The sequence below is a fragment of the Rhinolophus sinicus genome, chromosome 2 (assembly GCF_057876585.1).
Source record: "Rhinolophus sinicus isolate RSI-liver-muscle chromosome 2, RSI-T2T, whole genome shotgun sequence".
In the NCBI taxonomy this organism is placed as follows: domain Eukaryota; kingdom Metazoa; phylum Chordata; class Mammalia; order Chiroptera; family Rhinolophidae; genus Rhinolophus; species Rhinolophus sinicus.
Window position 1 is genome coordinate 114,837,343 of NC_142502.1, and position 22,867 is coordinate 114,860,209.

The window sequence follows — 22,867 nt, forward strand, 5'->3', positions numbered from 1 at the left end:
TGTGTCGCTGGCCCGGAGGAGAGGGAGGGGCACTCCCTGCCCAGGTGCTCCTCTCTTTCCGGCCAATACAAAGCACTGAGTGAACACTTCCACAGCACGGGTGGGGGAACCCGCGGAGCCCGAAACTGCATATCCCACGGTACTGTATATCGCGCGGTGCGGCATTACTGCCACATACCTGCTTGGGTATTCGGTGTCCGGCATTGGTTTTCGGGTGCCAGCTTGTTAAACAGACCTTAACATACCACTTAAGCATCTTAAACTTTAAAAAAAAAAATTTTTATTGGGGAACAGTGTGTTTTTCCAGGACCCATCAGCTCCAAGTCAAGTCGCTGTTTTTCACTCTAGTTGTGGAGGTGGGCAGCTCCCGCTAACCAACTGAGCCAAACGCCCCCCCAACCCCCCCCCCCCCCCCATCTTAAAGCAACTGCAAGGGTAGCTTCCCAATATGGCCTTCATGAGGTGCACGAGTCTGTTGCATACTCTCATTTCAAAAAGCAGTTTTTAGTTCTTTGCCACTTGGGGTGTTCAAGTTTCATTTCATTCGTTTTGTACATTGTCCATCCTGAGTTCTGTGAAGATGGAGATTCTGTGTGTTCTACAGCAAGCCTGTGAGCAAATAATTATGGTCCCATTTTACACCTTTTCTCAGGGGCATTGTAATAACATTTCCCCAAGTGGGACTGAATTCTATAAACCCAATTCCCAGAGTGTTTCCACTACACTAAAAAAGAAAGCTGATGATCTGAGCTCTTTTCAAATGATGAAGCACGCTAATATAAATCAGTGCTCTTCAGTACCACAGGCCCAACTGCCATGCTGTGTACTTTCATCTTCAATGTAAACAAATGTAACAGACAAGCGTCCACCTCCCTGAATTCGCACAGTGAACACACCCCCACGTGACCACCCAGATTAGGATACAGGACACTACCAGCACTCTGGCAGTCTCCCCCTCCTTCTAGACTCTATTCACCTCCACCTCCCACGCCAAAAGTAACACAGCATTCGGGGAAAAATTAAAAGCTTTCCGTGGAAACAGCTTTTCTGAATTGTCTTATGTTAACATGGTGCTATTAAATATGCTAAGACACAAAATTAATCTTTACAGGTATGAACAAGGGCAGTGTTCTAATCAGAGGAGGATGGAAAGGTTACCATTAAAAGTTCAGGAACTCAAAAATCACCAGGGACCTGCTCACTCACTCTTGATTTCCAGATTCAGTTGGGATTTGTCACTAAGCTCTATTCAAGAGGGTTTCTCCTTAACATGTGTACTCCATAGTGACACCAATGACATTTTTGCCAATAAAACCTTCCACTGTGCTGGGAATATGCTGTCACTCTCAGCAGTGCAAAGGTCTTATACGCATCATCCTTGCCTCAGTTACTGACACAGCTTCTTGCCTTCCTGAACAGGGACAGCAAAAGAACTGACCAACATGACTCATAATGGTCCCCAGACCAACCCTGCTTTGCAGTCGTACCAAGGAACTAGCATAGATTCCTTAAGAAACAAGGTATCTGCTCAAAAACACAAATAAATCAGTTTTAAGGCTCCAGACCTCTTGACGCAGTAAACTGCATGGCAGGAGTTTCCCAACCTCCTCATTGCCAATTTTACTTTTAATAAAAAAGGTCCAAAAAATTTTAAAATATTTTTATTTTAAAAATAAAATTGATTCAGAAAGTGCTAGGAGAAATGATTTCTGTCCATGCTCTACATCCATCTTCGACAAGCTGTTGGCAACAGAAAAGGGAAAAAAATTACAAATACATAGTCATTAACTTCAAATTATCCTATTGTAGAGTTACACCATGAACTAGAAGGTAAGAAATCTGAGATCCTGAAAATCTGTACAGCTCTGATGAAAAAGCCAGGACTAGATGTAAGGCTCCTGACTTCCAGGCCACTGCTCTTTCCACTTTACCAGGCTGCCAATAGCCTAATAATTCAGATTGGAGATTATGAAACAGGAATGTAAATATGTCCTGCGGGGCTACCAAGGAGATTACTGAAAACAATGATAAGGGGGAAGTGGCGCACTTCCACAGTCGGTTCTTTCTTTCCACTATTTACATTCTGAAGTTGAATGCTGTCAACCTGCGACAGTGCACGCGGTAAGGCATTCCCCTTACACATGTGCAAGGAACTGGACGACACCAAAGTGCAAATTACTGGCAAGACAAAACTTCCTCTTCTGGTGCCTGTGGGAGCCAGCCACCTCCTGGGAGCTGTGCAAGGCCCCCTGCCTCCAGACATCCGCCCCACTCCAAAGTCACCCCTGAGTGCCACCACTCTAAGCACTGCTCACCGCCACTCCGGGAAGAGGCTGGCTCGGCAGGCGGGGAGTGTGAGGCAAAACCGGCTTAGGCAGAAGCCCCCGCGCGGGCGAAGACGAGGTGGCAGCACTGGGGTCGGCAAGGGCCAACGGCACCGGGTTCAGGACAGGTCCAGCTTTTTCTGCGTCACCGCCAGCTTGTCCTGCAGTCTCCGCTTCCTCCAGTCCAGGTAGCGCCTCCGCAGCCGGTTCGCCTGCCAACCCACGAGCACTCCGGAGACGAAGGCCAATAGCACGGACAGCTGCAGCTTCCTCTCGGACACGTCCGCCATTGCGGCCAGCAGGCGTGCAGGAGGGGTACGGCGGGGGGCGGGGTCACACGGCGCGGCGCGCGCACTGGCGCAGCGGACGGGGCGGGGCGTCCCAGCGCGGCCTACGGCGGGGGGCGGGGTCAGGTGGTGCGGTGCGTTCACGTAGGTGGCAGAGAGGGCGTCTGTGATCGTGGACTGGATCTGTGACTTGTTAGTTATGTCACTCCTGTGCTCACTTTATGATATGTGAAACTTCTTTACAGACTGAAGACTCTCCTGTGGGCTTGATGAAGCAAGTAAGCATGTTGGAGAAGCTCAAATAGCAAAGAACTGCGGTGGCCTCTAGGAAGGGCCGCACCGTCCAGCCACGTAACAGCCAGCAAAGAGCTGGAGCCCTCCGTCCTACAACCACAGGGAGATTAACTGCCTACCACGTGAGTAAGCTTGCAAACAGATTCTTCCCCAGCCCAGCCCCCAGATGAGAACCCCGCGGGGCTGAGGCCTACACTGCAGCCCTGTGTGACCCTGCTGGAGGACCTGCCCCACTCCTAACCCATGGGAGCTGTGGTTTATTTGTTGCACAGCAATAGAAACGAAGCCAGACGCGGAAGGGAGACCACCCGTGGGGCCTGACCAGCCTCTCTACAGGCATCAGCAAATGGGCTTTCATACTTGAGGCAAAAACCTAACTTAGTAGAGAGGTGATATAGTATTGGGTCCATTGTGAATCTGCCATACTTAATGATCATTTATTCAGCAAATATTTATGGAATGCTGCAGCAGGCAGTGGGAATGTAGAGGTGAATACCAAGGGGACATAGGACGGCTGTGCAGTGTAGGTCAGTAGCACAGGACACTCCTCAGGACTTAGCATCACCCCGCCCTGTGATGAAGTCCATGGAAAACTACAGGGAACCAATCCAGGCGGGACTACTGATGGTCCAACCTTCGGAAGTGAAGGTCAGGGTCATCCCACCAGGCAAAAAGCACCACCAGCTGAGGTGCTCACTGGGAACAAAGTGACTAAAGTGGGCAATGTTAGAAGGTAGGTTAAGTACCAGCTGCAAAAGCATGGATTTCATTGTTGTATTTTACGTATTCATTTGGGAATAAGTTTGAGTGTTTTTGTGTATTTTGTGTTAGTTAAATCTACATAAATGTAAAAAAACAGATTTGGTGATATTCAACCCTTGCTGTAAACGTGTGTCTCTTCAGGGTGACTCAATGAGTTCACTTCGGGCCACTGGATGCCCAAAGATGTGGAGTTGCCCCCCCTCGGCTACATCAAATATTGCTACATATACAAGTGTTGCAGGATCGGCACTTAGGAGCTTCCCAGTCCCACAGTGGAAACCCTTTGGGCACCCTCACCCCCCACCCCACCCCACCCCGATCTGCATCGGGGGCCATCCACACCGTCTGTGCTCCTATGTTACGGCAGCCCTCACACACTAACACAGCCTGTTGGGACATAGGGAAGAGGTTCCCGGCAGCACTGTGGAAATGGCAGAATTGAATCATATCAGGGTCCCACAGCACTGAAAGGCTGAGTCGCTGAGGAAGACGACCTCCTTGAAGGGCTACGAAGGAGATGAATGAGGCCACAGCTCCTTACCTGGCCTGCCTACCACAGTTCGCTGTGTTCTGAGTGATGACATGTTGCAGAGAAATGTATCCAATACCTTAATCCCAATCCCATTTTTGTACAAACCATCCTATCAAGTGTGATGATGTGTAAGGCTTGGAGAAGTCTGCAAAGCTGACTGTTCCATAGGTAGTTAAACAGTCAAAACTAGCAAAATGCAAAGACAGGACAAATGTTTTCTTCCACGATTCCAACAAACATATGAAGAGTGTATTTCTACCCCACCAGGCAGCTAGTAAGAATGGCGGTCCAGATTTTTTTGGGAGTGTGCCTGTGAAACACTCACATGGGAAAGGCTTGGGCCCCAGGGGAGTCCCCTGATTTGAGTCTGGGTTCTGAGCCACCCAGTCATCTTGGGATCCTGGCTGTGGAGACCACTCTGGGCCAGCTCTCACCTCAGACCAGCACTGGATGGTGTTGGTGGCCTGGCGCACCAGCACCTTGTACTGGGAGAGATCGTAGGAGAACCCATCAGCCAGCATCTCCACGATTTCCGGGGTGGAGCTCTACAAACAGAGAGCCTGGTACCGGGCCCTGAAGCGTCAGGGCCTGTCTGGGCATTGCCACTGAGGGACATGCCAGTGGCAATGTGCTCAGGCCCAGAGAATAAAGTCAAACGAGGGTGATCTTACAAAATGGCAGAGGAGAAATGATCTTGAGTAGTCCCGAGTTTTGCCCTTGAGCTGTCCTTCACCCACATCAGTTTCATGATATCCCAGGATGCACATCAGATCTAGCCCCAGAGGACAGACGGAGGGTGGAAGTACAAAAAGGGCTCATAATTGTCCTAAGATGACAGGCTTTATTTACCATTCTGACCCAATTCACGATTTATTTTTAGAGGGTAAGAGGGAAAGTCTGATGGTGAAGACCTTACAGAGGAAGCAACATGACTGTGAAAAGCAATCCAAACCAAAGACATCTTTTGAGGATGTCCAGTTATATATGCTAGAGGTCAGTTACTAGAACCACATGCCACCCTGCCAGTGACTTCAAGGACAGCTAGGACTCCAGGCTGGCAGTGGGACAGGTCGACTGTGAAGTGCTTGGAACCTTTCCAAAGCTTCGCAAAAATGTGTACCTAGTCACACAGGCAAATCCCTGCCGGGTGTTCTTACAGGTGTCTGCACTCCAGCCCCGTGCCCACCCTGTCAGTCTTCAGATTTGGCAGAGATGATTCCAGGAGCTGGTCTGGGCATCCCACAGTTTCTGTGCAAACAATTTTTGGTGACAGACTCCCAGCGAGGTAGAGAAAGTGAGGGGACAAGAAAGATGTCCTGAAACACACTACGAAAAGAAGGTGGTGCAGATGGTGTGGGCTTGGCATTTTATTAATGTCTCTTTGCAGAGTCCATATAGACAGTGATCTTTCTGAGGTGAGAGATTGGATTTCAGAGGAGGAGATTTTTCCTTTCATGTTGTTTTTAATTTTCCTTTACTGTGTTATTTGTATTTTAAAGACAACAGAGTTATCAAATTCATGGGATTATTTACTCGTTTTCCCTCACAGTCAGAGTGAAACCTACCTGTCCAGAACTGATTGCTCTTTGTGTAATATTCCAGTAAATTACAAAATAGTATCTCAGAGCTTTTTATCTATATTCTCAAATAAGGTATTTACTTCTAGGTCTTTTTCTGTTCGTTGCTGCATGTGAGTACAAAGTTGCATGTGAGGAAACACCAGATTTTCCCTCATTTTGTAAGATCTATATGTGTTTGAAATTTGATTCATGAAAACTGACATGCCATTTGGGAGATCATGCTGTCAACAGACTGTCTTCAGCATCGTTAACAAGAAGCCACTGCTGGGTGTGATCATCAGTTTGCCTGATCAAGTGTGCTGTGTTCAAATCCTCTGTCATTGCCTGCTTTTGTCTGACAGATTTATCAGTCTCTTAGAGTGATGTGTTAAGTAATAGACTATCTATAGTATTCATGTGTTCCCTAAAATTAGTTATTTAATTGAATCTTCTCTCTTCTCCCATATGTTTGTCATACGGAATTTTAATTTGAACGAGTTTAGTTACTAATTTAGATATACTATTTTTTCCTGTCCTCATTATTTTTTCTTAATGTCTCTTATTTCTTCTTTCTGATGTATATTCTTTATTGGTTCTTTCACTGGAGGCTTGTGGGAGGTCAATTTTGAATGTGTCTATATGTTAGAAAATGTCTTTATCTCTGACAGATAGTTTGGCTGTATTTATTTTAGGTTTGAAGTAACTGATTTTTCTTCCTTGTTGTGTCTCAGCCTCCCTATCTGTAGTGATAAAATGGGAATAAAACTCGAGGACAGTGCGCATAACTGAGATGACGCGTGCAGCATTTACCAGTCATGTTGCTTAGCAGGTATGAAGTCGTCTGCAGTGATAGTGATCATTATCATTACTAGAATCTTCAGAGAGTGCATCTCAGAGAATGACTGCTTAAGACAGGAGCAGAAGCACATGCTAAAAAGTTTGAATGAGTGGCACTACTGTGACTGTAATTCTTAGCCCTTGGGTAGCTTTGGCTGCATGCATCTCCAACAGGTGTAGAGATCATGCAATCTGCTCCTGTGAACCCATGGCAGGACAGCACACCTGCCTGATGCCTGTGATGCTTTGGGTATCCTCTGCCTTAACTGTTTAGTTGGATTCAGTGCAGAGAAAGATGAAAAAAAGACGACCCTACTTTTCTGTCAAGTTTCCCCCCGAGTTTTATAAATCTTTACATCCAAAGCAGACTGTCTATAGCTTTCATATTACTCTGGAACAAAGGACTCCTTCTGCTACTCAGCAATGGTGATTAGGGAGCCTATGTTTGGGATTAAAAGGTACCTCAGAGAGTTTCTTACAATCTCCATGCCCTGTGATCTAAGTCTTTAAGATCTGGAAAAAGACAGGGTTCCCACTCTTACCACTTTACTCAGTGTCCTATTGGAAGTCCTAGCTAAAGCAACTAGGCAATAAAGAGAAATAAAAAACATCTAAATCACAAAGGAAGAAATAAAGTTGTCTGTTTGCAGATGATCTGACTTTTATATGTAGAGAATCCTAAGACTCCACTACCCAGCTGTTAGAACTATTAAACAAACTCAGCAGTTGCAGGATTCAAAATAAACATAGAAACATCAGGTGCCTTTCCATACACTAACAATGAACTATCTGAAAAAGAAATACAGAAAACAATCCCATTTACAGTAGCATCAAAAACAATCAAATACTTGGGGATAAATTTAACCAACGGTTTAAAAGATCTGTACACTGAAAACCATGACATTGATGGTGGAAATTGAAGAAGATGCAAATAAATGGAAAGATGTGCTATGTTTATGGGTCAGAAGAATTAACATTACTGAAATACCCATAGTAACCAGAGTCATGTATAGTTCAGTGCAATCCCTATCAAAATTCCAGTGGCATTTTTCACATAAAACAAAATAAAAAAACAACAACCCTAAAGTTCTTATGAACCATGTAAGACCCGAAATAGCCAAAGATACAAGCACCACACTTCCTGATTTCAAACTATGTTACAAAACTTTAATAATGAAAATGGTATGGCATAAAACCAGACACAGACCAATGGAACAAAATTGAGAGCCCAGAAACAAACCCATGCATATATGTTCAACAACTGTTTGACAAGGAAGCCTAGAATACTCAATAGGGAAAGGACAATCTTTTCAGTGCTTGGGTGTTGACATTAAGAGCAAATTTCATGTTGGTTCATCTGACGAGGTCTGTCCCTGGACTATTTTCAGTGTCCTTCCAAGTTGCGTATGTGAAAACATTGTGGAATCCCATTCCATTAATTTATCCTGCAGACACACTTGCACCTGCACTCACTTTTTTTGTAGCAATGCAATTATGAAACCAATTAAGTGTTTCTAAATAGAGGATTGTTTAATAAGTTATGGCACATTCATGTAGGGGAATGGCATATAGCTGGACCAATACGGATGGAAAGAAAGCTGTGAACAGTGTTCTAATTCAGTTTGTATAAGGAAATGGATGGATACTTCTTGCACATGATTTAGGATGCCTACCTCAGGTCGCATGGTGAGCTTACTGGGTAAGCTGGAAGAGCTAATAAAGTCGATGACAGGGATGTCAGCATCACCACTGCTCAGTCCTCTCAAGATCCTATGCAATGACAAGAGAAAACTCACCAGCTAATACCTGGGAAAGACATAAAATAGGCATTATTTTCATGGTGAAATTTATTTGAAAACTTCAGAATAATTAACTGAAAAGCTTTTTGTAGAAATAAATAGGCTTCATATGAGGTATGACAAGTTCGCAAACTCATCCTAGAAAAAGTGCTACATATCTCATCGCTGAATATCACTATGGTCATCTTCGACGTAATCCCCTTGGGAAGCTATGCACCGATGCCAGTGCCTAGTCCACCCTTCAAAGCAGTTTTGGAACTCTTTCTGGAATGGCCCTCAGAGCTGTCGTTATATTATCCTTGATATCCTGAATGTCATCAAAATGTCTTCCTTTCAGTATTTCCTTTATCTTCAGGTAAAGAAAGAAGTCATTGGGGGCCAGATCAGGTGAGTAGGGAGGGTGTTCCAAGTTATTTGTTGGCTAAAAACTCCCTCACAGACAGTGCTGTGTGAGCTGGTGCATTACCATGATGCAAGAGCCGTGAATTGTTGGTGAAAAGTTCAGGTTGTCTTTTTCATGCAGCTTTTTCAGCACTTCCAAATAGTAAACTTGTTTAACTGTCCAGTTGATACAAATTCATAATGAATAATCCCTCTGATATCAAAAAAGGTTAGCAACATCGTTGCAAGTTTGTGAACTTGTTAGGCCTCGTATATTCAAACTACCAGGGGTGGAAGGAGGAAGGTCAGTTCAGGTTATAGTACCCTATCAGGTAGAAAAAATAGGAAAAAAATAGATGTGATTTAAAATAGCAACCATGGGGAGACAAAGAAACATGTCCCAAATAAAAGAACAGAACAAAGCTCCAGAAAAAGAACTAAACAAAATGGAGACAAGTAATCTAGCAGATGCAGAGTTCCAAACACTGTTATAAGTATGCTCGATGATCTCAGGAAGAACTTCGACAGAGATAGGAAACATAGAAAGGGAGACAGAAAACATAAAAAAGAACCAGTCAGAAGTAAGACTACAATAACTGAAATGAATAATTACATGGAATCAATAGATTAGATGAAGCAGAGGATCAAATCGATGATTTAGAAGATGAGGTAGTAGAAAACACCCAATCAGAACAAAGAATCCAAAAAATTGAGGAGAGTTTAAGGGGCCTTTGGGACAAGATGAAGTGTACCCATGTTCACATCATAGGGGTATCAGGAGAGAACAAGGAATTGAAAACCTATTTCAATGATGGAAAACTCCCCTAACCTGGCAAAAGAAATAGACATACAAGCCCAGGAAGTGCAGAGTCCCAAACAAGATGAAATCAGAGGCCTACATTAAGACACATCATAATTAAAATGGCAAATGTTAAGGACAAAGAGAATCCTAAGAGCACCAAGAGAAAAGCAGTTACTTACAAGGGAGTTCCCATGAGGCTATCAGCTGACTTCTCACCAGAAACTTTGCGGCCAGAAGGGATTGGCAGGAAATAGTCAAAGTGATGAAAAGCAAAGACCTACAGCCAATATCACCCAGCAAAGCTATTATTTAGAATGGAAGGACAGATAAAGAACTTCCCAGACAAGACAAAGCTAAGAGTTCATCACCACCAAACCAGTATTACAAGGAATCTTAGATGGACTTCTTTAAGATGGGGGGGTGGGGAAGATTAAAAATATGGATAAAATGGCAATAACTACTTACCTATCAACATTTATTTTCAATGTAAATGGGTTGAATGCTCCAATCAAAAGACCAGGGGGCTGGATCGATAAAACAATCCCCTTACATATGCTGCCTACAAGAGACTCAATACAGTTCGCAACACACATAAACTGAAAGGGATGGAAAAAGATTATTTCATGAAAATGGAAACAAACAAAAAGCTGTGGTAGCAATACTTATACCAGACAAAATAGACTTTAAAACAATGACTATAACAAGAGACAAAGGAGGACCCTATAATCCCACTTCTGGGTATTTACCCGAAGAAACCCAAAATGGTACTTCCAGGGGACGTGCTCATCCATATGTTCATTATAGCATTATTTACATAAGCCAGGATATGAAGGCAACATGGGTGTCTGTCGATGAATGAATGGATAAAGAGGTGATACATATATACAATGAAATATTATCCATAAAAAAGAATGAAATCTTGCCATCTGCGACATGGATAGACCTAGAGGGTATTGTACTAGGTATAGTAAGACAGCTGATGAATGTATGAATATATTTTGCATAATTCAGAAAATAAGGAAATAAAGACCATAAGCAAATCCCATTTTTTCACCCGGCAGAGTGGCAAGGATCGCAGTGCCTGGCCTGTGATGTTAGCAGAGATATGTGTGGGGAACAGACTTTGATGCAGCATGGCATAGCCCCTGGTGGGGGAGGGGGGAGTTATTTGCAAATACTGATACAAAATGTTGAATGCATGTTCAAAAATACATAGAAATATGCATAAAATCATTTCTGTAAAGTCACAAAATGTGGGGCGAAGTATAGGTGGAAGCAATTCAATCTGTAGCCTTATATTCTTGAACTGGGTGTTGCCTCACCTTTTTCACCATAATGCTAATGGAGCAGGGTCAGTTCAGATTATAGGACCCTTTCAGCTTTCAAAGTCAGTATATGCTAAGTAGGCTGCTATGATTACAGGCCTGACTTAATGATTTGTACAGCTTGTTAAGACTACTTTCAAGATGTGAGATTTTCCTTTGAATGGTAATTTTAAAAAACAGAGAGACTTAAGATTTATACCTTTATTCCTTCCCATAGATAGCAATGAAGAACAGGCAATAAAGGACAGGCAAACTTTATTCATAAAAACTTGAGTCCCTTGGATATATTTGAGGAATTTTTGTTTATTCTACACAAATGCAAATCCTCAAATTTGGAAAAAAGCTGTCTTGGCCCTTGTTTGGCTTAAAGTGAACAGGTCACTGTTTAAAAAGTGAGTCCAGAGAATGTTCACTTCCACGTGATTCTCGTAAATTCTTGTGTCCCAAGGGTCTGCCACATTGGGACTGTGGCACATGCAGCATTTGGTTGAAATACAACTAAGTCTTCACACAGATATATTTTGCAGACTTTTTAAAAAGAAACATTTACATAAACAATAAATGTGAAGACATCAAGGTTTAAGGTGAGCAGACCAGCATTTACAAAGCAGATTTTAGGGAGTGTCATATCTCATTTTCGAGAACGCTTGTATTCTAAGAGCAGTACAATTAGCCTGTTACGTAGGGTCTTAATCTTGTTTGCGTAGTGTTGTTGAAATACTTTCTTCAGCTTTTGCCTTAACATATCCAAAGATGGAAGATGATGACAGTCTGGTATATTCAACATGATGTGAAAAAATTCATCCCACATGTCCAAATGAGGAAGCCTGGAGAAAAAGAGCATAAATAAAAGATAAAATGTAGTGTTCAACCAGGGTAACCCCACTCCTGCATCTGACTTCCACAGGCTTGGACAGCTGAATGTAACAACGTGCACCTAAACACAACTAATGTGTCAAGGGAGAAATGTTGAATCTATTATAAATAAGAGAAATTAAACATCTTATCAAATGTCTATCAATACGTTGTTCCCAAAAAGCAGTTGAAGTAGTCTTAATAATAGATCATCAGTGGAAAAACTCTCAAATTTTTTTTTTGTAAAGAAAACTGATCTGCTTTGGCCGGCTGTATCTGCTGTAATGCCAGGAGCTGATCCTCTGGCCACCAGTTCTGACGAGCCTACTTCGTATGTGCCAGGACCAGGTGGACAGGCGGCGCTGCCCAGAACAGAGCTCAGATTTAGAGTTCCAACTGCTGCACTGTTGAAAGTAAAACAGTGCAAAACCTCCAGAACCTGGAGAGAAGGCACTGGGAAAGAAGAGCATAACTAAATTTGTGTTCCAGACAGGAAATTCAGCCCGTTATCACACTTCTCTCTACACTGGTGGTCAGAGATGGAAGCCTTCTGATCACGCTCTGGTCCTTCCATTATGAGCGAGAGAAAGAATAAATGGTTGCTAAATTTGATAACTCATAATGCAAAATAAAGCATAGTTGTTGTAAGTTTCCCTCTGGGGCCAGAATCTAACATACTTGTGTTACAGACACTACATTTTAGAAAATTACTGCTGACTGTGCTTGTTGTCAGGGTATGTGAAAAATCCATTCAGCTGTACACTGGATGAGTGTACTTTTCTGTGTATGTTTTTATACTTCAAAAGCAGTTAAGAAAAAGTAAAAATGATATGAACATACATGTACTGATGCTCAGCTTAAACATTATCAAGTTTATTCACATGACATTGTATTGAGGGCCATCTCTGTTTATAGGTAGAATCCCAGTCCAGTTTTCACTGTGATTTTACAGATAACAGAAACACGCCAGTCATACTGGGGTGGGACTTCAAACCCTACCCAGTGATGGATGGCGGCCTCATCATATTACTTTATAACCTTCAAAGCACTTTCACGTGCATTATTTCCTTTGCTTCTTGTAAGACACATCCAGGGAAAGTAGGGCCATTATTATTCCCATTTACACAGGGAGAAGACAAACCGACACCAGAGGCTCAGGGAAGCCAGGTGTCTGGAGCGTACAGGACGCCAACCACTCAGCCAGGCGCTCCTGCTGCTTCTATGAGGCACTGGCTACCCCGCTGCCACCAACGGGAACAGAAGTTGTGAGGCTGTGGAACTTGCTCACTGTACCCAGCACCCAGGACTCTCATGTCACCACACTTTCCAAGGTGGTTTTTCCACGCGGTGGCAGAGATCCATTTTCCCCAGATGGAGCCCAATCTACTATATTTAGCCTCTTTTCACAGCAGCACCAACACTGATACCCACCTTCTAAAGAGACCTTCCGGCTTCCAGACTCCGCCTTCATTTTTCACTTTCATGTAAGAGCCAAAAAGCATGCAGTATACTGTTGCAGCAACTCCAAAGTAATCAATCTGTAAAGAAAATATAGGCCTATCTTACTAACAGTAATTTACATGGTATATTAAGATGTCTAACTTATGCAGCAAAGTAAATAATCACAGGAGATAACTTTTAAACAATTTTGGAAGCCATCTGTTCAACCATCCCACTGATGTGCCCTACTGAATACCTGTCCAGGCTTTGCTAGAAGCTTCGTCCACTGACAGATTGCCCACTGCCCTCTGAGGTAGCCCCCTGGAAAGCTTGGTTCTCTTTGAACTACAGCGTCCTTCCAAGTCTTTTGTCACTCAGAGGCAAACACAACACTCTAATCCCCTTCAGCACAGACAGCTTGGAAGGCCTCTGACTCCTTTCCCGGGGACCCTGGCCACTGCTCCCACTGCACTTCAAGGCCGCTGCTGTGGGATGAGCTCATAACCAAACGCAACACTTGAGCACGTCCTACATCCCCAGACAGGGCACCAGAGCAGCTCAAACTAACTAGATGCCCAAACTCATCTTGAAAATGTAGTAAGTGTCATACAGGAAAGTGTTTTCAAATCTCTGGCGTTGTTCCATACCTGGTAGTTCCATGATTTGTTACTGAGCATCTCAGTACACTGGAAACCGGAGGTTTCACACTTTCCTGTAAAAGTAGTCCCTTTTGGGAAAAGTTTCATATCTATACTCTGACCCAGGTCAATCAGTGCCAAGCCAGCAGATAAATCGTCATCTTTGCTGTCCTGTTCCAAGAATCTGTATTAAACATAAACAGGGCCAGGCTGCATGAGCACAAAAGTAAGTCTGCTGGGGAAACGGGAAGTGGGGCCCTGTTACAGGTGCGACACTCACCTGCTCCCGAGTATGAAGTTGTCTGGCTTAATGTCCCCGTGGATGATTTCACAGCTGTGGACTTGTTCCACCATGTGGAGCATGCTGACAGCAAAGGACAGCACCAGAGCCTGAGGCATCACCTTCTCAGGGGTGTTCTTATAGAGGTTGATGGCATTCTAGAAACCACGGAAAGTGGAATCCTGAGTTGGCTACACAGCTTCAGTGACATTCCAAGTTAAGAGCTCAGCCCTGCTTGCCCCTCCAGTAAAGGCTCACAACACACCCATGTTCAAGGACAAGCCAAGTGTGCACCCTGCACCCATGTCCACACTGTCGACGTGACACACCTACCAGGAGTGTCCCATAACTGTACAGGTCTCCCACCAGCACGCTGCCGTCCTGGAAGAAGTGGGCAGAATAGAACTTGATAAACAGGTGCCGCACGCTGGGCTTCAGCCTCTCCATCAGCTGAGTCCCAATGTAGAATTCCCAGGGGTTGGCGGGCTTCTGGACCTGCAAACCAGGCACATGACAGTCACGTCCACTCTCACATTCTGCAAAATGGTGGCCAGAAAGCAACTTTCATCACAGTGAAGGATGCGGGGTGGGAAGTGGTGACAAGCTGCTGCAGTTCTGGACTTGCCACAACCTAATTCTAGAGGCAAGGCAATTCTGGGTCCTTGTAGGAGAGTTTTGTTTCTTAAGGGCTCATTATAGACCTCAAAAAAAAAACCACCCCAGTCTTCAAAAAAAGAAAAAAATAGGCCAGCAATTCCAGTTCTAAAATGCATTTCTATAGTGTACAAAACTCTGCTCAGATTATTTACCTTCAGAATAAACTTCTGTTTACTGTTGGTGTCCTTCACGTCTCCGCGGGTAACTTCATAGACCTGGGCAAAAGCCCCTTCTCCAAGAAGACGATCAATGTAGACTAGCAGAGAACCTTAGAGATATATGCGTAGAGGTGAAACTAGGGCTCAACACATTAGAATTCATCAAAAGGAAGTACAATGTACAAGGACAGATGGGTCATGTAAGCAGACAACCAAACTCTGAGAAAGAATCCACAGGAAATGCTGGCTACAAAACACTAAGAGAAAGGAAGACAGTTTCAAATTTTCTCGGTGCTTAAATTGCTTTAACAAATACACATGGATACAGCCCCCTAGGAGACGCTTTCCCCATCTTGCATGAAAGTTAAACAGATCCCACTGCCATATGCCCCCCTTTTACACGGCACGACGGAGCGGCATGGGCCGCACTGCGGCCGGGCCTGTCACTGAGCAGCAGGAACCCGGGCTCCTCTCCTCACCAATGTGCTCCTATTTAAAGGGGCCACACCTGTGCTGCCTACATGGCAAGATTGCTGTGATGTCAGAAAGAATGTGTAAAAATCTTCTGCAAAGTGGCAAACAAAGCTCTAACGTGCCTTTGAAAAACGCCAAGTGTTTTATACCAGAATCAAAAGGGCTAAGTGTAATTGTACCAATATTTCTAATAGATAACTAAACTTTTTAATTGAAATAAACCTTGTATTTCAGAATAGTGTTCGATGTACAGAAAAGCTGCAGACAGGACAGTGTCCATATGTTCTATACCCAGTCGCTCCTATAGCTAACTCACATAACCGTGGGACACTTACCACAAATAAAGGACCAACACTGGTATGTTACTCAGATGTCACTTGTTTCCCCCTAATGTTCCAGAACACAGTCATCAAGTCTCCTCAGCCTCTGCCTGGCTGTGACAGTTTCTAAGCTCCTGTTTTTGACAACCACGACAGTTTCATGGAGTACTGGTCAGGTGGGCTATGGAATGTCCCTCAAACTGGAGTTGTCTTGTTATTTTTCAATAACACTGGGGTTATTGGTTTGGGGAGAAAGACCACAGAGGTGAAGTTGTAATACATTTTAAAATTAATTTTAAAAAAAGAATTCACATATGCAAAACCAAATATAAAAAAGTAGACTTCTGGTTTCTCATCTGGCATCTAAGGAGCACGGAAGTCATCACTCTACTCTCACCATGAGAAAAAAGTGGAAAAAAAAGGAAAATCAACAACTCCTTTAGATCCATTAGATAACTGAGGTCACAGGGCAAAGTGCTGTCCCCAAACTGAGGAGACAGACAGGCGGACAGAGAGAACCACAGCTGGCCAGAGCAGAGGTCCAGGAGGAGGAATCCCGGTACCAGGCAGATTATGACAGAAAGAACTGACATATCAGGCTATGTTTAAGGACAAGTGTCTAGGGAAACCCAATGATAACAAGGGAGACAGAAAGAAGGACACAAGGGAAACTAGCTGATAGACATCCTACAGCGACAGCTAACAGTAAATAGCCTGATCCCAGGAAACCACAAGCCTTCCACAAAGGCCCATTTACCTCAGTTCCTCTGACCCAGCATACCAGGTGGCTTCTTATAAAGGTTACAAGGCAAACTAAAAGACAAACACAGCTTGAAGAGACAGAGTGAACATCAGAACCAGACAGGGATACAGCAAAGATTCTGATATCATCAGACCAGGAATTAAAGAGAATTATGATTAACATGGTACGGGCTCTAATGAAAAACGTACAATGTACAAGGACAGATGGGTCATGTAAGCAGACAACCAAACTCTGAGAAAGAATCCACAGGAAATGCTGGCTACAAAACACTAAGAGAAAGGAAGACTGTCTGATGTGCTCATTAACAGGCTGTACAAAGCCGAGGAAAGGATCTCTGAGCCTGAGGATGTGTTGATAGAAACTTTCAAAACTGAAATGCAAAGAGAAAAAACATGTTCCAGAACTGTGGGACAATTATAAAAGGTGTTAACATGTATAATGAAAATATTAGGAGGAATAAAAAGAGAAAGAAACAAAGAAATATTGGAGTAATAATAGTTGAGAAATTTCCAAAATTAGTGACAGTCAGAGATCCAGGAATCTTATAACACCAAGTAAGAGAAGTACCAAAAACCCTACACCTCACCATGTGACCATGTGATAGTCAAACTGCAGGAAATGAGACAAGGAGAAAATACTGAAAGAAGCCGGGACAAAACCACCTGCCAGGACAAGAGTCACAGGACCTCTCACCTCTCTTCAGAGAGCACAGTAAGTATGGAAGGAAAGACTACCCACCAAGGATTCTGTGTCCACAGGTGATCCCTCAAAGGTGAGGAGGAAATAAAGACTTTCTGAGACAAACAAACATTCAGGCAATCAGTAACCCTGCCTTTCAAGAAATGTTAAAAGAGTAGGAGAAGGGACAAAATCAAATCTGTGTATTTAGCTTGTGGATTAATTAGTGAAATGAGCGGCAGTCATGTTATAAGGGACAGGAGGGAGGGACGCTGATATTCTGTTATTAGCACACACACTACTTGTGAAGTGGTAACATGCTATTGGAAGGTGGACATGGATTAGTTGTAAATGAGTATTGCAAACGTTGGGGAACCACTAAAAAAAGTAAAAAAAAAGAAAAAGTATAATTGATATACTATGAGAAGAGAGAAAATGAAATTACATATATACTCAACTAAAACCAGAGAAGGCAGAGAGTGGAAGACAAAAGGAAACAAAGAATAAGGGTAATGACTAGAAAACAGTAAACGACTGTAGAAGATATTAATCCAACCACATCAACAATCTCTAGGATAAATATACCAATGAAAACAGACTGTCACAGTACATAAAAACCTAAGACCCGACTATATGTTGTCTATAAGAAACACATCTTAAATATAAAGACATAGATAGATTAAAAGTAAGTGATGGAGAAAGATATGCCATGCTAACATTAATGACCAGAAGCTGGAGTAGCTATGTTAATTTCAGATAGAGCAGACTTCAGAGCAAGGAAAATTGTCAGGGATAAAAAGAGGTATTAAATGATGACAAAGTGTCAATTCTCAAAGAATACATAACAGTCCTAAATGTGCATGTGTCCAACAACACGGCATTAAAATGGTGAGGCGAAAATTGACAGACTACAAGAAGAATAGATGAATTCATTACTGTAGTTGGAGATTTCTATAGCCCTTTATCGGTAATGTGGCAGATCCGACAGAAAATCGGTAAGGACATGGTTGAACTGGATCTAATTGACATTTATAGAACACCTCATTTAACAACAGCAGGATATACATTCTTTTCAAACTCACATGGAACATTCACCCAGACAGACCACATTCTGGGCCATAACACACACCTTTACCAAATTAAGAGCAGAAATCAATGAAATTGAAAACAGAAAATCAGTAAAGAATATAAACAAAACCAAAAGCTGATTGTTTCAAACGATCAATAAAGCCAATAGGCTTCTAGCCAGGTTACCTAAGGGGAGGAGGGGAGAAGGACACATTACAAATATCAGAAGTGAAACAAGAGGCATCACTACAGAGCCTATGGACATTAAAAAGATAATAAAGAAATACTATGAACAATTCTATGCCCACAAATTTGAAAACCTAGAGGAAATAGACCAATTCTTTAAAAGAAACAATCACAGGAAGAAATAGACAATCTGAATATGCCTATATATAGCTAGTAAAGAAACTGAATCAGTAATTAATAGCCTTCCCAAAGAGAAAGCACTGAGCCCATCTCAGATGGGTGCACTGATGAATTCCACCAAATATTTAAGGAAGAAATTATACCCATTTTCTACAATCTCTTTCGAAGGATAACTCATTCTATGAGATCAGCATCACCCTAATACCAAAACCAGGCAAACACATTACAAGAAAAGAAAACTACAGACCAGTATCTTTCAAGAACATAGATGCAAAAATTCTCCACAAAATATTAGCAAATTGAATCCAAAAAAGTATAAAATACCATAACCATGTGGGATTTAATCCAGGGATGCAAGGCTGGTCCAACATTAAAAAATCAATCAATGTAATCCATCACGTCAACAGATTGAAAATAGAAATCACATGATCATATCAATAGATGCAGAAAAGTATTTAACAAAATCCAACCCCTATTTCACTGTCTGCAAACTAAGAAGAGGCGGGAGTTTCCTCAACTCAATAAAGAGTGTTTACTAACACCTGCAGCTAACGTCACACATAATGGTGAAAAACTAGACAGATGTTTCCTCGCTAAGATCAGGAACAAGGCAAGACGTCCCCTCACCACTCCCATTCAACATCTACTGGAAGTCCTAGCTAATGCAACCGTATAAGAAAAGGAAATAGAAGGTATACAGATTGGGCAGGATGAAATAAAACTGTCTTTGTACATGTTCTATCCAGAAAATCCCAAAGAATCAACAAAAAAATCTCCTGTACCTAATAAGCGATCATAGTAAGGTTGCAGGATACAAGATTAATACACAAAAGTCCATTGCTCTCCTTTGTACCAGAAATGAGTAAGTGGAATTTGAAATTAAAAACACAAGACCATTTACATTAGCACCCAGGTTTGCAAGGCTTACCTAAGAATTAAAACACTTAGGTATAAACCTAACAAAATATGTACAAGATCGGTATGAGGAAAATGACAAAACTCTGATGAAAGAAATTAAAGATCTAAATAAACAGAGATATTCCATGTACATGGATAGGAAGATACAATATTATCAAGATGTCAGTTCTTCTCAACTTGATCTATAGATTTCAACGCCATCCCAATCAAAATCCCAGCAAGTAATTTCATACATATTGACAAACTGATTCTAAAGTTTATATGGAGGAAAAAGACCCACAATAGCCAACACAATATTGAAGAACAAATCAGAGGACTGATACTATCCAACATCAAGATTTACTATAAAAGCTACAGTAATCAGGATACTAGAACTGGTGAAAGAATAGACAGATAGGTCAATGGAACAGAGAGAGGAATAGACCAGGAATAGACCAAAATAGTCAGCTGCTCACTAACAAAGGAGCAAAAGCAATTCAATTAAGAAAGGAGGTTTTTCAACAAAAGGTGATAGAACATCAATAGGCAAAAATAAATCTAGACACAGAACCTTCACAAAAGTTAAGTCAAAGTGGATCACAGACCTAAATGTAGAACACAAACTATACCGTGTTTCCCCCAAAATAAGACCTAGCCGGACCATCAGCTCTAATGAGTCTTTTGGCACAAAAATTAATATAAGACCTAGCCTGTTATATACATAACATAACATCACATCACATAACATAACACCGGGTCTTATATTAATTTTTGCTCCAAAAGATGCATTAGAGCTGATGGTCCGGCTAGGTCTTATTTTCGGGGAAACATGGTAAGTCCTAAAAGGTAACACAGGAGAAACTGATGACCTCTTAGATACAATACCAATAGCATGATCCGTGAAAGGAAAAATTGATAAACTGGATGTTATTAAAATTTAAAATTAAGAACTTCTGCTCTGCAAAAGACACAGTTAATAGAATGAGAAGACAAGCCAGAGATTGAGAGAAAATCTTCACAAAATACTTATCTAATAATAAAGGACTGTTATCCAAAATACACAGTGAACTCTTAAAACTCAACATTAAGAAAATGAACAACTAATTAAAAAATGGACATAAAGCCTAAACATATACCTCACCAAAGAGGATAAGCAGATGGTAAATAAACACACAAATGTTCAGTATCACATGTCATTAGGGAACTGTAAATTAAAACAATAATGAGATCCCACTCTACACCTATTAGAATGGCTGAACCCCAAAACACTGACAACAGCAAGTGCTGCGAGGGTGGGGAACCGCAGAGCTCACTGCTGCAGGCGGGATGCAAAGCGGTACACAGCCCTCTGGAGGACAGTTCGGCAGTTTCTTATAAAAGTAAGCACACCCTTACCATGTGATCCAGCAGTCACACTCCTTGGTATTCACCCAACGAACTGAAAACTTGTGTCCACACAAAGACTGCACTGGAATGTTCATAGCCGCTTTCTTCATATTTGTCAAAATTTAGAAGCAACAAAGATGGCCCTCAACAGGTGATGGATAAACAAACTATGGTATTTCCACACAAGGCAATATTACTCAGCTACTAAAGAGTCAGCCATTGAAAGACACAGAGGACTTAAATGCATATTGGTAAGTAAGAGAAGCCAATCTGAAAAGCTACATTCTGTGCAATTATAACTCTATGACATCCTGGAAAAGGCACAGTGATGGGGACAGTAGTAAAGACTAGTGGTTGCCAGGGTTTCAGGTGGCGGTGGAAGGAATGAACAGGTGGGGCACAGGGCACTTTGAGGGCCGTGAGACCACTGTTCTTAGACGTGGATGTGCATTTTACAATTAGATGGGTACTAATTTTGATACTGTAATAATACATATCACTATACATTTGCCCAAAGCCACAGAATGTATGACACCAACAGTGAACCCTGATGTAAACTGTGGACTTTAGTTAGTAATACTGTAACAATATTGGCTCAACTCAACAAATGGACACACTAACGCAAGACGTTAATAATGGGGGAGTCTGTGTGTGTCGGGGGCATGTTGCGAGAAGTCTTGCTCCCATCGTTGTCTATAATCACCGTGTCCCACTAACAGTCCTTTTACTTAATAGCATGCTTGGAGGCCATCCCCTGTGCGTACCGAGACTGCATGTCACTGCATGTCCCCGCTGACACCTGCAGCTTCCAACCTGCTTTTACATGCACACGCCCTTGTGAATGTGTGCGAGTGTCGCAGGAAGTCTTAGACGCAGGTGTGCACTTTACATGGTGCTAGGTGGCCAGCTTGCCTCTGTAAGTTACAGCCACAGCAGCAATCAAAAGGCTAGTGTCATGGCTTCACAGAACGTTCTCAGCTTAGGCCTGTGGACGTTAATAATGGGGGAGTCCCATCCATCCATCCATCCATCCATCCATCCACCCACCCACCCATCCACCCCCCCACCCATCCATCCATCCATCCATCCATCCATCCATCCATCCATCCATCCATGGGTGGAGGTGCCAGGAGCAGTCACGTGCACTCAGTAAGCCCCATCTTCCTGCAGGGAAATCAGACTTGGACGTTCACTACCACGGTTCTCACCCAGCTGGAACTCGCTCTTGGGCTTGATGGCAGGAAGTTTGCGCGGCCATTCAAAGGCATCTGGACGGGAGTGCACTGGCTGAGAAAGCCCCGCTAAAAGTTTGAGAGTCAGTTCATCATCCCATGGATTCACAATAGTGAGGTCTTAAAAGGAATGGAAACAGAAGCAAAGTAAACTCAGTACCCAAGAAATGACAAATAAAGCAAGTGGAGGCACACATTAGGTAAGCTTTCAAAAGCCTCATCTTTCAAGACATTGATTCAAATAATAAAGAACAATTTCCAAAAGTCAAAATGGGTAGTTCTGCACAGCTCATTACCTGTCATTTTAGGTCTACAAATTTAGACCAGTGCTCGGTTGAGACAAAGGGACACTTCAGGCACCCAGTGCTGCTGGATTCTGCCTTGAGCACAGGTGTGGGTGCCCGTGTCTGAGGCAGACGGGGTATTCACGGGCTACTCACATGCTCAGATATGTCTTTAAATTGCTTTTCCATTCGGTCTACAAAACACATGGCTTCTTAACACTTGTACTACCTATGTGCAATGTGCATGTAGGAGATACTTTGGGTCCACAAAAGAGAATTATTTCTAATGGGAACACAGAAGCTGGGGGCAGTTATCAAAGACTAACCCAGCATAACAGCATAATGAACACTTTTACTCAGCGCCAAGCGTACAGAGGACACTGATCTGAGAACTTTAGTTAGTAAGTCACCTGGTCCTTAAAGTAAGACTTACATAGGTATGACCACCATCTCCACTTTAAAGAGGGCC

General features: G+C 42.6%; 2 protein-coding genes and 1 long non-coding RNA gene across 5 annotated transcripts in view; 1 reads left to right on the plus strand and 2 right to left on the minus strand.

Moving 5' to 3' along the window:
- The first annotated feature begins 3 nt into the window (after positions 1-3).
- On the plus strand, positions 4-7,218 carry LOC109444462 (uncharacterized). 2 transcript variants are annotated; one of them, XR_002136863.3, is made up of 3 exons: positions 14-139; positions 1,420-2,639; positions 2,857-7,218. It is a non-coding gene; the product is annotated as an uncharacterized LOC109444462 (long non-coding RNA). The 2 variants fall into 2 exon arrangements; XR_012496467.2 differs by lacking the exon at positions 1,420-2,639 and having other exon boundaries at positions 4-139.
- Positions 1,646-2,614, minus strand: MTLN (mitoregulin). Its single transcript, XM_088795947.1, has 2 exons — positions 2,316-2,614; positions 1,646-1,740 (listed from the first exon to the last, which is right to left on the minus strand). Exon 1 carries the CDS (start codon positions 2,612-2,614, stop codon positions 2,444-2,446), a length of 171 nt encoding a protein of 56 aa, XP_088652073.1. The 3' UTR covers positions 1,646-1,740; positions 2,316-2,443.
- Positions 7,219-11,088: 3,870 nt separating the features above from the next.
- The window catches only part of BUB1 (BUB1 mitotic checkpoint serine/threonine kinase), a 50,737-nt gene continuing 38,958 nt past the window's right edge, over positions 11,089-22,867 (minus strand). For both annotated transcript variants that reach the window (XM_019725844.3, XM_019725846.3), the window contains 7 exons: positions 22,091-22,234; positions 14,925-15,040; positions 14,449-14,610; positions 14,116-14,273; positions 13,845-14,019; positions 13,189-13,295; positions 11,089-11,729 (listed from right to left, as the gene is read on the minus strand). In XM_019725844.3, coding sequence (XP_019581403.3) covers positions 11,534-11,729; positions 13,189-13,295; positions 13,845-14,019; positions 14,116-14,273; positions 14,449-14,610; positions 14,925-15,040; positions 22,091-22,234 — 1,058 coding nt within the window. In that variant the 3' untranslated portion in view covers positions 11,089-11,533. The remainder of the gene's footprint in view (positions 11,730-13,188; positions 13,296-13,844; positions 14,020-14,115; positions 14,274-14,448; positions 14,611-14,924; positions 15,041-22,090; positions 22,235-22,867) is intronic.